Below are 15,248 nucleotides of genomic sequence, written 5' to 3'. Positions count from 1 at the left end.
TACCAACTCGCACACACACGTACACCATCACAGACACACACCATCTCACACACCTCATACATACACACAGACACACACCATCTCCCTCTCACACACACACATACCAACTCGCACACACATGTACACCATCAGACACACACCATCTCACACACCTCATACATAGACACAAACAAACACCATCTCTCTCTCTCTCTCTCTCTCTCTCTCTCTCTCTCTCTCTCTCTCTCTCTCACACACACACACACACACACATCCCAACTCGCACACAAACACACACCCTCTCTCTCACATACCAACTCGCAAACAAAAACACACACCCTCTCTCTCTCACACACACACACACACATACCAACTCGCACACACTGTGCTGAAGGATGCTATGACACTGGACATATCTATGACACTGCAGCTGTACCACACACCAGGACATGAAGGATCGTCATCATGATATCAACGTGTCCAAACAACCTGGGTCTCCAGTGGCAACCAAACCACTGCGCTTCTCTACCTGGGGACAGGTCAGACTTTAAGAAAATTGTTTTTGTTAATTAATTGTTAATTAATTGTTAATTAATTGTTTTACAACAAATTTACAACGGATGCCTGCTATCAACACCTATTTGTGCTGACACTTAATGCTGTCTTCTGTGTACACGTAGGAGAGCCACACATCCCATCAACTATATTTCAAACGTTATTACCTGGGGGGTTGAGCAAACGGGTCATTATGGCGATGACAGCTATGTAACAAACCGCACTGGAAGCTGGGGATCTGATCCAACATTGTGCAGCCCTGCTGAATCCCGCAGTGTCAATCACATGCCAGGGATCTCTTTGCCCCCAGCCTCCAGGGCCACCTACACAGAGACTGTCGTTGCGTGCAAGTGACTGTTTTCAGGAAAGTGTTACTATGGACATGTTTATATCTCGGAAATCAATACAAACCCATTGATTTACACCAGGATAAAAAGCCTCATTTTCTGCTAGACCTGCATGTGCAGCATCCATTGCCAGTACTAACTAGTGGGGCAAGAGTTATGGTTATTCCATGTTTACGGGCCACGGAGCCTGATCGAGGAGGATACAGTGTTTTTCTGAATATTCTGCTACAGAAGCAGGCGTAGCAGACGATCAGATCAAAGATGACCTTGACATTCAAATAACCATATCGTTTACGATAATGGCTGATCAAAACCGTTGTACATTCAAGCAACTGTCACCTTACTTATCTGACGTACAGAAACTTAATTTTATGTCAATTCCAATCATTCCAAGAAGACTTAGATCATAAATATCCACATCTATTTGTGTTGGTGTCCATTCGTTTCAGGGGGTGGCTCATTGTCGAACTTGCCGCAATTCAGAGTGCAAAGCTGCGTCCCTTTGGCGTGTCAGAAACCTCAGATCGTGGGTTCGAATCCCAGGTTCACCCGGATTATGTTTCATGGTTTGTCAGCTCGTGGGTTTCACGACATTGGTGATCCTGTGACACCTACATCCCTGTCCTCTAACATCACGCTGACCCGCCCCCATGTCACACGTGAATCGATCCTGTAACTGAAATACTCTTCAAAGCAGCAGTCACTTCCGAGCTTACATCGGCCTCCCGGATTCAAACTCTACTTTCAAATCTTACCTGAGCGCCCTTGACCATCCTCCTACAAGATCCGACATCCCACAGAACCATCCTTCAGCACTATCATACATCCCACAGCACCATCATACAGCACCATCCCACAGCAACATCCTATAGCACCGTCCTGCAGCACCATCCTACAGCACCATCCTACAGCACTATCATACATCACACAGCACCATCCTACAGCACCATCCTACAGCACCATCCTACAGCAACATCCTACAGCACTATCCTACAGCACCATCCTTCAGCACCATCCTACAGAACCATCCTACAGCACTATCATACATCACACAGTACCATCCTACAGCACCATCCCACAGTAACATCCTACAGCACCGTCCTGCAGCACCATCCTACAGCACTATCCTATAGCACCATCCTTCAGCACCATCCTTCAGCACTATCCTACATCACACAGCACCATCCTACAGCACAATCCCACAGCACCATCCTACAACACCATCCCACAGTAACATCCTACAGCACCGTCCTGCAGCACCATCCTACAGCACCATCCTACAGCACCATCCTTCAGCACTATCCTACATCACACAGCACCATCCTACAGCACAATCCCACAGCACTATCCTACAGCACCATCCTTCAGCACCATCCCACAGAACCATCCTTCAGCACTATCATACATCACACAGCACCATCCTACAGCACCATCCCACAACACCATCCCACAGCACCATCCTGCAGCACCATCCTACAGCACCATCCTTCAGCACTATCCTACAGCACCATCCTTCAGCACCATCCCACAGAACCATCCTTCAGCACTATCATACATCACACAGCACCATCCTACAGAACCATCCTACAGCACCACCCTACAACACCATCCTTCAGCACCACGCTACAACACCATCCTACAGCACCACGCTACAACACCATCCTACAGCACCACCCTACAACACCATCCTACAGCACCACGCTACAACACCATCCTACAGCACCACGCTACAACACTATCCTACAGCACCACCCTACAACACCATCCTACAGCACCACGCTACAACACCATCCTACAGCACCACGCTACAACACCATCCTACAGCACCACGCTACAACACTATCCTACAGCACCACCCTACAACACCATCCTACAGCACCACCCTACAACACCATCCTACAGCACCACGCTACAACACCATCCTACAGCACCACGCTACAACACTATCCTACAGCACCACCCTACAACACTATCCTACAGCACCACGCTACAACACCATCCTACAGCACCACGCTACAACACTATCCTACAGCACCACCCTACAACACCATCCTACAGCACCACGCTACAACACCATCCTACAGCACCACGCTACAACACCATCCTAAAGCACCACGCTACAACACCATCCTACAGCACCACGCTACAACATCATCCTACAGCACCACGCTACAACACTATCCTACAGCACCACCCTACAACACCATCCTACAGCACCACGCTACAACACTATCCTACAGCACCACCCTACAACACTATCCTACAGCATCACGCTACAACACTATCCTACAGCACCACCCTACAACACTATCCTACAGCACCACCCTACAACACCATCCTACAGCACCACCCTACAACACCATCCTACAGCACCATCCTACAGCACCATCCTTCAGCACTATCCTACAGCACCATCCTTCAGCACCATCCCACAGAACCATCCTTCAGCACTATCATACATCACACAGCACCATCCTACAGAACCATCCTACAGCACCACCCTACAACACCATCCTTCAGCACCACGCTACAACACCATCCTACAGCACCACGCTACAACACTATCCTACAGCACCACCCTACAACACCATCCTACAGCACCACGCTACAACACCATCCTACAGCACCACGCTACAACACTATCCTACAGCACCACCCTACAACACCATCCTAAAGCACCACGCTACAACACCATCCTACAGCACCACGCTACAACATCATCCTACAGCACCACGCTACAACACTATCCTACAGCACCACCCTACAACACCATCCTACAGCACCACGCTACAACACTATCCTACAGCACCACCCTACAACACTATCCTACAGCATCACGCTACAACACTATCCTACAGCACCACCCTACAACACTATCCTACAGCACCACCCTACAACATCATCCTACAGCACCACCCTACAACACCATCCTACAGCACCACCCTACAACACCATCCTACAGCACCACGTTACAACACCATCCTACAGCACCACCCTACAACACCATCCTACAGCACCACGCTACAACACTATCCTACAGCACCACCCTACAACACTATCCTACAGCACCACCCTACAACACCATCCTACAGCACCACGCTACAGCACCATCCTACAGCACCACCCTACAACACCATCCTACAGCACCCTCCTACAGCACCATCCCACAGCACCATCCTTCAGCACCATCCTACAGCACCCTCCTACAGCACCATCCCACAGCACCATCCTTCAGCACTATCCCACAGCACCCTCCCACAGCACCATCCCACAGCACCATCCTACAGAACCATCCTACAGCACCTCCTACAGCACCATCCTACAGCACCACCCTACAGCACCATCCTACATACTCATTCCTCATTAGACTTGAGATCGTTGTTCATATAATATTCATCACTGGTTTGTCTGGCCAAGAATCGATTATCTACAAGCCTCCGACATATAGATGAAATTTTGTTGAGTACGACGTGAACAAAAAACTACATTTCCAATTAACATCCTACATCCCCATACAGTGGATGTTCTCTAACATCCAATATCTTAAGGTGTGAAAGTGCTACATTTGCATCACAAATCGGTCAATTTACAGGAAAGCAATTCTGAACTTAAAGAAAGACAGCGTCATCTCCATGGCAAATCTATCTCAAGCGTCAGGATTCTGTTGATTTCTTTCTGTGAATATAACAGCCAGCTGCAAAGCCAGAATAGCATCTTCTACCATTTTATACATGCATAGCGCTGAAAACACTTTTCTCAATATTTCGAGTGTCACTACAGTAACAATCCCGATTGTAACGATTCTGTCGATGCTGTCTGTAGAACTCCGAACTGTGAATACCCGCTTGCCCGACCTCCCGAGACGGTCTATTTTACTGACGGACGGTCAGTATCAGTTACTAAGCTGATAAGCTACCACATTATTGTTATTTTCGGAGAACTAACATGAAACGGTACTATTCATTTGTTTTCCCCTTTGTTGCTTTTGTTCGTTGGTCTAGAAAATTCTGGACTGGCAACATTCCATCTGGTCTGGTAACTTTGCAAAGTTGCCAATCCCGTTGTCTGACTGATATTTTGGGGAATTTTATACACTATGAATGCCAGCCGGATAATTGTCGCTACAATTAAATAGCTTCAACACATGAAACATTGATGTGACACATTTTCGAGTTTCTCCTTGAATATTTACACCCAGCTGTGGATGGCATTAGGAGTAGTCGGCCGGTGTGGCGCATCTGTTTACTGTTTATCAAATACACATAAGGTAAATGTCATTATCCTGCCCTTTTGCTGGCACGGTTGAGTCGGAGTGTCAACCCGGCATCGTCAATTCAGCTATTAAAATGTAATTTCTGAAAATGCACAATATGTGAGATGTTTGCTTGATTGACCTAACAGCCCTCATCCTGATTGTTGATGGTTCACAAAAGCCATGTTCTCAGATCCAGCTACGTTCTGCTACAAGCCTTCTCTTTTTCTACTATAAGCCACGCGAGGTTTCCCGCGATTTCCTCTTCTGTTTTCCGTCTCCCGGAAGTGACGCTGTTGATGTCTGTCAGAAGCATCCAAGAGGACAAGGCTGCGCGGGGCGAGAGACGGTACAATCATCTACCTGGTCTTTGGCAGGCGACGAGACCTTGGGTACAACAAGCACTAATTAAGTGTCTGCACTTCCAGGAGCGAGACCTCCTTCTCCAGCGTGTATGATACGAGGGTTGACTGATAAGTTCTAAGCCCTCACACAGAAGGAATTACGTAATAGTTCAATCTTTCGTTGTGGACATTGCACGATGTCATAGAGGTAGATCCACAAAACTTGAGCCAACTGACCAAATTGTTTCGCTGTGACAAGCAGGGGCCTGTGACCTTTGGACATAGACAAACTTGATGAACTGCCGAGGAAGCGTGTCGTCATTTCTGTCCCTGACCCGTGGAGATCCGTGGTAGAATAGGTCTTCAGCAACCCATGCTTGTCGTAAAAGGCGACTATGCTTGTCTCCGATTAACGGGATCGGGTGGTCAGGTTCGCTGACTTGGTTGATGCATGTCATCGTATCCTTAGTGCGTTGATCGTTGCTCATGATGTCAACCACTGGATTGTCTGGTCCAGACTCGATTATTTATCGCCGTCATATACCTGGAATATCTGGAGTATTGAAATGCACATGCGCTCCCCCATTTCTTGCCCTATAAAAATCCACCCAGATCAGATAACATTCATTCGTTATTGAATTGCTACCACATACCAAGATTGACAAGAAATCAGCGACACCAAGCCATTGGACGATTGCAAGCTGGACAAACGGCCCGGCAAGTGGCCAATGCATTGGGGAACGTTATTCGGATACTTGTGTTGTTGAGAGAGACTCGTGGGGTGGTCATGGTGTGGGGTGGAATTGGTCTTGCACAGAGGGTCGGCCCTGTGGTCTTACAGAACGTCGGTCCAGGGAGAGGCAATGGTGTCACAGCAGCTCCGTACATTGATCAAGTCTTGAGACCACACGCCATACCTCATTTGGCATGTCGACGCAACCACGAGTTTCAGCATGATAACGCCCGTGCCCACTCTGCGAGAGCAACAAAAAGACTTCCTCCAGCAGAATGGCATCAGAACCATGCAGTGGCCTGCCGTCAGTCCCGATTTATATCCCATTGGGACGAGATCAAAGACGGCTGAATGACGCCTGACCAAGGCCGACAACTGCAGCTGAACTGCGTCAGGTGTTCTTCAGAGTGTGGGCTCAAGAGCTTATGGCCTTCATCAACTGCTTCACCCATTCCATGTATCGACGTTGCACGGCAGTCATCAATACAAATGGCGGACACACGAGATACTGACTGGTGATGCCATTTTCTCAGAGTCTAGTGTTGTGTTTCACTTTAAGAACATTTGACACTTTAATTTCAACCTTAATGATCAGTTTTGTCAAGTTTCATCTTTTTAATATGTCTCAAAGTATGTTTACAGTGTTTGGACAAATTAGATTTCTCATATATCTATTGATGGTGACGTTTCTTTTGCGGTTCAGTATATATGAATAAGACTTTCATCTAACTGTCTCTATCTACCCTAAAGCCTGATAATTGCAAAGTCCATACAAACTATTGTTAAAGTTTTTTTAATTGATTAGACATTAGATAATATACAAAGTGTCTGAGATCCACGTCTCAAGGGAAGAAATGGGAACGTGTCTGTCTCACAACCCTCTTGATAGACCTGTTGGCTTGTGGAGTAGCCTAGTGGTTTAGGCGTTCGCTCGTCATGTCGAATATCCGGGTTCGATACATTACTGTAATCCCTTTAAAGTATATAAAGAAAACTGAAGCACAATATTAGTATCCGACGCGTCTCGTCAGTGGACGGAAGCTTCTCCACGCCGTGTATAGTCTTGGGGAAACGATGGTGACGATCTGACGTGAGCGAGTTGTGTGGGTGTCGGAGACGGAAAGGTCGATACTAACGTGATTCCGGGTCTATATATCCTCTGGGGTGGCGATGTTATGCTGGGTGACCATCAAAGACTGTCTCAACATCTCACCAAGAGTCGTCAAGACTCCATCTGACGCCACGACACCATTCTTATCTATGTGATATAAAGATGGCGTAGTGTCTTAAGATAGAAACGTAAGAATTCTGGACTGGTCTTGTGGATTGAGCGTCTGCCTGTTTGTCGTCCATATTGGATTCTAAGACCCAAGAAGACCCTCCCTCCCTCCTCCTCCCTCCTCCCTCCTCCTCCTTCCCGCCTCCCGCCTCCTCCTCCCGCCTTCCCGCTCTCCCGCCTTCCCGCCGCCGCCATCTTGGATGCGCCGAGCCGCCATCTTGGATGGGGAGATGCCCCCTCGGGACCGTAGGTGCCACCATCTTGGAGGCGCACACGCCCCTCCCCCGGAACCGGAAGTGCCGCCATCTTGGAGGCGCACGCATTACCCACAATGCCCTTTTCGCGCATGCGCAGAACAACTTCCGGCAACCATACTACCATCCTCAACTCAAGAATATTTTCAAGATATATGAAGGACGATGAAAGTTTAAAAGCATCTGCATGGCCAAATATCGCCTCCACAGTTATTGAGTGAGGCGATCAAAGACGACCACAGAGAGTATTTCCATCACCATGGTGCTCGCAAAGTCTGCCATCTTGCGGCAATATGTCGGTAAAAAATGTATAAAAATGTCCGAATACACTGCCCTGGAGTGGATGGAATAAACATGGTATTTCCATAACTGCTGGAACTCGGGGAGACAATTTCCTCTGGAAATGACTGGAGTTCCGCTCTCTGTGATGTCGATGGACCAGGGTTCTACACGGTCATGTGATGGAGGATGTCATCAGTTGGAGTGAGTGAGTGAGTTGGTGTAGCAGTGCTTCTGTCAACATTAGTCAGTTTGATGAGGAAGGAAATATAAAACGTGTACGCTAGAGAATCACCAGTCTCCATTTTCCACAGAAACAGATTCTATTGGGCGTAAAGGCAAAATAGCGGTGAATATTATCTGAAAGGATCACATAAAAAAAGTGATGACGCCAGGTGTTCGAGAGACGGATAAGGATGGCCTACTCTACCGGTAGCACCCACAACTCACACAACTGTCTGAAAAAAGGAAGCACAAGAGATGCAGGCCGACAAAGTTCACCACCCACGAGCATGGGTAGGGTGAAGAAAACCCAAGGATCATTATCAGCACACACCTGGGATTCGTTTCCACGGTCATAGGATCCTGGCACACTGAAGGGAGGCAACTCTACAGAACCCGCGCCCTATGTTAGCACTTGAAAGTTTCCTCTGTGGTAAGCGAAGGCTGGTGTGTACGCTTGTATTTTCATGTCCTGTTACAATATTAGATCTGCTCGTCTATCTTTATTTCTAAAATTGCCAAAGAAACGCGAACTGTATGGATGCAAAGTTGAGACGGCGTGTGATTAACCCCCTGCATCTGTAGAGTTTAAGCAGCAGCATCGTCATTGCTGCCTGGCAACGTAATAAAAAGAACTTACACCACAACATTAAGAAATGTTTCCAAAATGTTAAATTTTCCATTAGATGATTTTTTAAGAAATCTATTATTTAAATCATCGCTGACATTTTACACGTTGTCAGCCGACTTCCTTGAGACGACGGGGTTTCATAGTGCACTGGTGTCTTAATCGAGTTTATACCCCAACAATAGTTGACAAAGTTCAGAAATACTCGCAGGCTAACGTTTCTACTGACCTGGGGCACAGTCGTCTAAGGCTCCGCATATGTCTGTGCAGAATTGCGTCCCTTAGGCCGTCAGAAACCTATGATTGTGGGTTCGAATCCCGGTTCGCCCACACTACGTTTCTAGGTTCTTCAGCACCATACCCTTGCTCGTGTGTTTCATCAAAGTGGTAAACGTCTGAGACCTGCATCACTTCAGGCTTTCCTCCCATATTAAGCTGACATTTTCCTCCCATATTAAACTGACATTTTCCTCCCATATTAAGCTGACATTTTCCTCCCATATTAAGCTGACATTTTCCTCCCATATTAAGCTGACATTTTCCTCCCATATTAAACTGACATTTTCCTCCCATATTAAACTGACATTTTCCTCCCATATTAAGCTGACATTTTCCTCCCATATTAAGCTGACATACCGTGTTATAACTGGAATAATGTTAAAACGTTGTTAAACCAAACTCACTCACACAACCAATGACCACTTTACACTGAACGATTCCTGGACATCCCCGCCCGGTCCCCGCTATTACACCTTCTTGCTCGGCGTCTGACATTTCCTCAATGTTTTCTAGCTTTTCACAATAAAGTCAAGTAAGTTACTGAATATGAATATGTTTCATGTAAAATGAAAAAAGAGATGATTGGTCTTTAGTTGGCGCACAAAACAGCAACATGACCTTTAATGCGATACCACGCACAATCATCTGAGGTGTAAATATTAAGGGCTTTACGTTTATGTAAAACTCCCCAACGCGGGCGCGGAATGGAATCCTGGAGAGTATTGCAAATATTCCTGCACGCGAGTTGTGTTGTTATTAATTCTCGGGAAATGAACAAATCCTCTTAGCTAAAGTGTCTTTGATGAAGTTGGATGCAGTGATGGGGAGGCTGCACTGAGCGCACGTGAATGTGTCACGTCATTGCGGGATTATGCTGGACGTGGAGGGGTACAATGAGAGTGAGTGAGTTATGGCGCCTCTATATGTCAGTTTGGTAGGAAAGCCCAATGTGATGCAGGACACTTACGACTTTGATCCCAGCCTCGCACAGGGTGTTGATCAACCACAGTCCAAATAGGGAGAGAGAGAGTGAGTATAGCTTTATGTCGCTTTTAGCAATATTCCAGCAATAACACGGCGGGGGACACCGGAAATGGGCTTCACGCATTGAACCCATGTCGGGAATCGAACCCGGGTCTTCGGTAGTGACGAACGACCGCTTTAACCACAAGGCTACCCGACCGCCCCAGACCAAATAGGGGAATAATCTAGAATTTGAACCCAGGACATTAGCAGGTAGGTGAGTGAGTTGGGATAGACGCTGCTTTGAAATGTTCTTCAGTTATATACCAGCGGGTCAATTCGGTACAAAGAAAGAAAATAGAAATGTCAAGTGTGCCGCCTTCACGAACATCATCAGAGACTATATGGATATGTCAAGTGTGCCGCCTTTACGACCGTCATCAGAGACTATATGGAAATGTCAGGTATGCCGACTTCGCGGCCGTCATCAGAGACTGTATCGAAATGATAAAGTGTGCCGACTTCACGACCGTCATCAGAGACTATATGGATATGTCAAGTGTGCCGCCTTTACGAACGTCATCAGAGACTATAAAGTTATGTCAAGTGTGCCACCTTTACGAACATCATCAGAGACTATGTGGAAATGTCAAGTGTGCCGCCTTTACGATTGTCATCAGAGACTATATGGATATGTCAGGTGTGCCACCTTTACGAACGTCATCAGAGACTATATGGATATGTCAAGTGTGCCGACTTCACGAACGTCATCAGAGACTATATGGATATGTCAAGTATGCCGCCTTTACGAACGTCATCAGAGACTATATGGATATGTCAAGTGTGCCGACTTCACGAACGTCATCAGAGACTATATGGATATGTCAAGTGTGCCGGCTTTACGAACGTCATCAGAGACTATATGGATATGTCAAGTGTGCCTACTTCACGAACGTCATCAGAGACTATATGGATATGTCAAGTGTGCCACCTTTACGAACGTCATCAGAGACTATATGGAAATGTCAAGTGTGCCGCCTTTACGATCGTTATCAGAGACTATATGGATATGTCAAGTGTGCCGCCTTTACGAACGTCATCAGAGACTATATGGATATGTCAAGTGTGCCGCCTTCGCGAACGTCATCAGAGACTATATGGAAAAGTAAAGTGTGCCGCCTTTACGAACGTCATCAGAGACTATGCGGAAATGTCAAGTGTACCGAATTTTGTCACGTTGTATGAGTTTATGGGAATGTGAGCCTTCATAAAGTCTGGGAGTTTAATAGAACAAGCGAGTTGTACATTTACCACTTTGGTGAAAACTTAGGTACGGTGCTGACAAACATAGAAACATAATCTTGGCGAACCGGGATTCGAACCCGTAAACATAGCTTTCTGGCAAGCCCAAGTGACGCAACTCTGCACAGCGAATTTGTATGGTATATTATTTTGTTTAAAGAGAGTTTTTCAATCGACACATTAAAACATGCAGGGGATCGTTTCTCGGGAAAAACGTTGTCAGTGGGGTTAATGTTGGTACGTACTGGGAGCAGTACAATAGGCAGATGTTGGGAAATCAATACTATTGTAGCATAATCTTACACTGAGGTCAAGCTGGAAGACGCTCGCTTCGAGGTGTTCTCGTGAGGAGAACGTGTTCCTACACAGGCCATATATATTGAATGGAAGCCGCCATTATGCAGACGCCCAAGCGCGGACGAGAAGCGGCCTTGTCAGGTGGGAAATAAAAACGGGCGGAAAATGAGCTTTGCGCAACAGAGCTATGAAATAAAGATGAGGCGGAGCTCGAAGATTGGGACTTTATAATGGGATGACGATTTCTAGGATTTTCATCCGAAACAAATGATTTTTTTGGCGTCATTCTACCGCTATATTTCATTTTCAAGGAGGAAGGTATGCTTTTCGCCATTCCTACTACAAAAACAATCCATTATTCATCAGTCAATTATATCGTTTTGTAAAAAAAGCAGTAATATATTTTTTTCGAACATGTCCCTGCCTTGAGGATATCCGACAGCTCTGGAGCCGGCGCCGCCGATGTCCCGGCAACGTGTGCAACATCACGTTACATCAATCGATGCTTTATCCAGGAAAACGGACTCCTGGTTTTTTTCGGTCAGTGCAAGAAGAAACGGTTAACGTTTAATTCTTGAATAACGATCATGTCGCCATCATCTGTTGATGAAGCTTGTAAAACGAAGTCAAGCAATCATTTATTGACAAACAGCCGCCTGGACTAATGTGGCATACGTGGATCTAGATGTGTAGGGGGAGAGTCAATCCGGGCTTGCGTTACTGTCCTTGGTACCCCACCCCGCCGCGGCGTCCGGCATACGACGTCATATTGTCTTGACATCATGTTTATGTACTCTTCAGTCATTTTATCAGTGTACAGAGCTGCTGTTAATTAGACTGATATTTTCACATAGATCGCATGACCATGCGTGCCCATAAGCTAAGCATAAATACTTCAACATGGAAATATTCCAGATAAACAGTTGAAGGCATCCAGAGGACTGCACTAGAGCGTACCGGAATACCACTTCACAGGACTCGGCATCCCCCAAAAGCGGACTGGCACCCTCTGTTCTCGGGAAGATGAAACAATACACTTAACGTGCCGAAAAAACTCAGCACTGGTAATATTGTGTCTGACAAAACGGCTTTGCAGTGTTTGATCGTGGTTATATATGTCAATGCTGCAGTCCCCATCAAGCTAGCCTTGCTCCAAGGCCGTACTGTAATATAACTCCATCGATGTGTAGTAATTCTATCCTCCTAAAAGGCAAGTCTAGATAGGTGGACTTCTGTCTCTTATGGGGACAACTTATTCTTATTATTAACATAATCTAGAAATTATAATTTAAACTAATAATTATTGCCTTAGAGACTTGTGCAAGTCTACCGTCAACTGTTCACATTACAGTAATTATCGGGCAGCATGTTTTCGTATCTGTTACAGGAAAGGTACAATACAACTGCTGTAACAACGGGTAGGCTAAAACACTAATCACGGAAATATGCAATATATCCCTGTCGACGTTCATGATGTCTAAACAAACGCAGAACACACAGGCTACCACACGACGTCGTCAACCCGTGTACAACAGTCCAAACAAGTCGGCACGTGAAGGCACTCGGGCCGGTCGATGCTAAACTGGTTCCTTGTCTGTATCACGTGTGAGGTGGCGATCCCTACCTCGTTGACAGACAAAGCACCTCACAGCAACACTATATGTGTTAGGAACTCTAGACTTGCACAAGTATCTATATATGCAGTATGCAATAACTATTTGTTTAAATCATGATTTCTAGATTATGTAAATAATAAGAACAAGATGTCCCTATAAGAGACTGGAGTCCTTGTACTGTCCATATATCTAGTGAGTGAGTGAGTATGGTTTTACGCCGCTTTTAGCAATATGCCAGCAATATCACAGCGGGGAACACAAGAAATGGGCTTCACGCATTGTACCCATGTCGGGAATCGAACCCGGGTCTTCGGCGTGACGAGCGAACGCTTTAACCACTAGGCTACCCGACCGCCCCTCCACATATCTAGACTTGCCTATTAAGAGGATACAATTACCACACATCCATGGACTTATCTTTCAGCTGGGCCTTGGACCAAGGCTATAGGAACCCTAGCAACATGTTTTCTTGCAGTGTTTAGAGTTTCAAGTCACACAACGATTCGGAATAATTTGATTTCGAACAATATGCTGAATGTTCTGAGGTCAACGCCAACTTTTGGCGTTATTGGCCATGCAGTTAATTATGACACAAGAACACGTATTAGAGCCATGCAGTTAATTAAGTCACAAGGACACGTATTAGAGCCATGCAGTTAATTATGACACAAGAACACGTATTAGAGCCATGCAGTTAATTATGACACAAGAACACGTATTAGAGCCATGCAGTTAATTAAGTCACAAGAACACGTATTAGAGCCATGCAGTTAATTAAGTCACAAGAACACGTATTAGAGCCATGTAGTTAAATAAGACACAAGAACACGTATTAGAGCCATGCAGTTAATTAAGACACATAAACACGTATTAGAGCCATGCAGTTAATTAAATCACAGGAACACGTATTAGAGCCATGCAGTTAATTAAGTCACAAGATCACGTATTAGAGCCATGTAGTTAATTAAGACACAAGAACTCGTATTAGAGCCCCAGAGCGATGATGTTTCGATTTTAATATACTTTCTTTTTTCTACAAACAAAAAGTTTGTTTATTGCAATTACAGGTACATATATTGTTCACAAAGGGCCGTATGTATGCATTGGCATCTCGGTCCCATATATCTTAACGATCAAGTAGGTCACGTACTGCAAAGAAGTTAAACGTTTCCCATATATAGACAGCTCTCTGGATGTATTTGCCCTGCGTCACGTTACAATGATGATGTTTACGGACAATCTTTTCCGGAACTATGTAATTTGAGGGGCAAAAATAGTCCACAGCGGTTGTGTTATATATAATTGAAAATTGAAAGAATTGTTTTAAAATTTGGTTATGTCTATTTAACCATCACTCATTTCTGAAACAGTTTTGTAAAAAGTAGTATGTGGATGGGTAATTTTGTGTAAAAATAAATTTGTTCAATAAAGACTGAGATTAGAAATGAATTTACAACCACATGTTCCCTACCATGTTTGATATGTTGTAATTTGTGTCAAAAAAAGCAAAAAGCAAATTTATTGTGAAAGATATGATGTTTAAGTGAGTGAGTGAGTGAGCATGGTTTTACGCCGCTTTTAGCAATATTCCAGCAATATCACGGCGGGGGACACCAGAAATGGGCTTCACACATTGTACCCATGTCGGGAATCGAACCCGGGTCTTCGACGTAACGAACGAACGCTTTAACCACTAAGATGTTTAAGACAGCCATCAGCAGTTGCGTATTACGCGAATGTTATTTTTGACAAGTCCGAAATCAAATATTAAAACAAACAACATTTAGAGGTATTCTTTGAGTGCAGGCTCACTGATGACAGACCGCCTCCGTGGTCTTGTAGTAGAGCGTCCGCCCGGAGAGTAGAAGTTCCAGGGTTCGAACCCCGGCCTCGTCATACCAAAAGACGTGAAGAGATGG

The 15,248-nt window shown here is 45.4% G+C and overlaps 1 protein-coding gene across 1 annotated transcript; it reads left to right on the top strand.

Annotated features, from left to right (window-relative positions):
* Positions 1–444: 444 nt before the first annotated feature.
* On the top strand, positions 445–4,271 carry LOC125372085 (adhesive plaque matrix protein-like). The gene is made up of 2 exons (XM_048381038.1): positions 445–518; positions 1,715–4,271. Exons 1-2 carry the CDS (start codon positions 445–447, stop codon positions 4,269–4,271), a joined length of 2,631 nt encoding a protein of 876 aa, XP_048236995.1.
* Positions 4,272–15,248: the final 10,977 nt, after the last annotated feature.

This window comes from Haliotis rufescens, unplaced genomic scaffold (genome assembly GCF_023055435.1).
Source record: "Haliotis rufescens isolate VD_foot unplaced genomic scaffold, xgHalRufe1.0.p SCAF_35, whole genome shotgun sequence".
NCBI classification, from domain to species: Eukaryota; Metazoa; Mollusca; class Gastropoda; order Lepetellida; family Haliotidae; genus Haliotis; species Haliotis rufescens.
The sequence above is the reverse complement of the archived record's forward strand: the minus strand, read 5'-3'. Positions and strand labels throughout refer to the sequence as shown.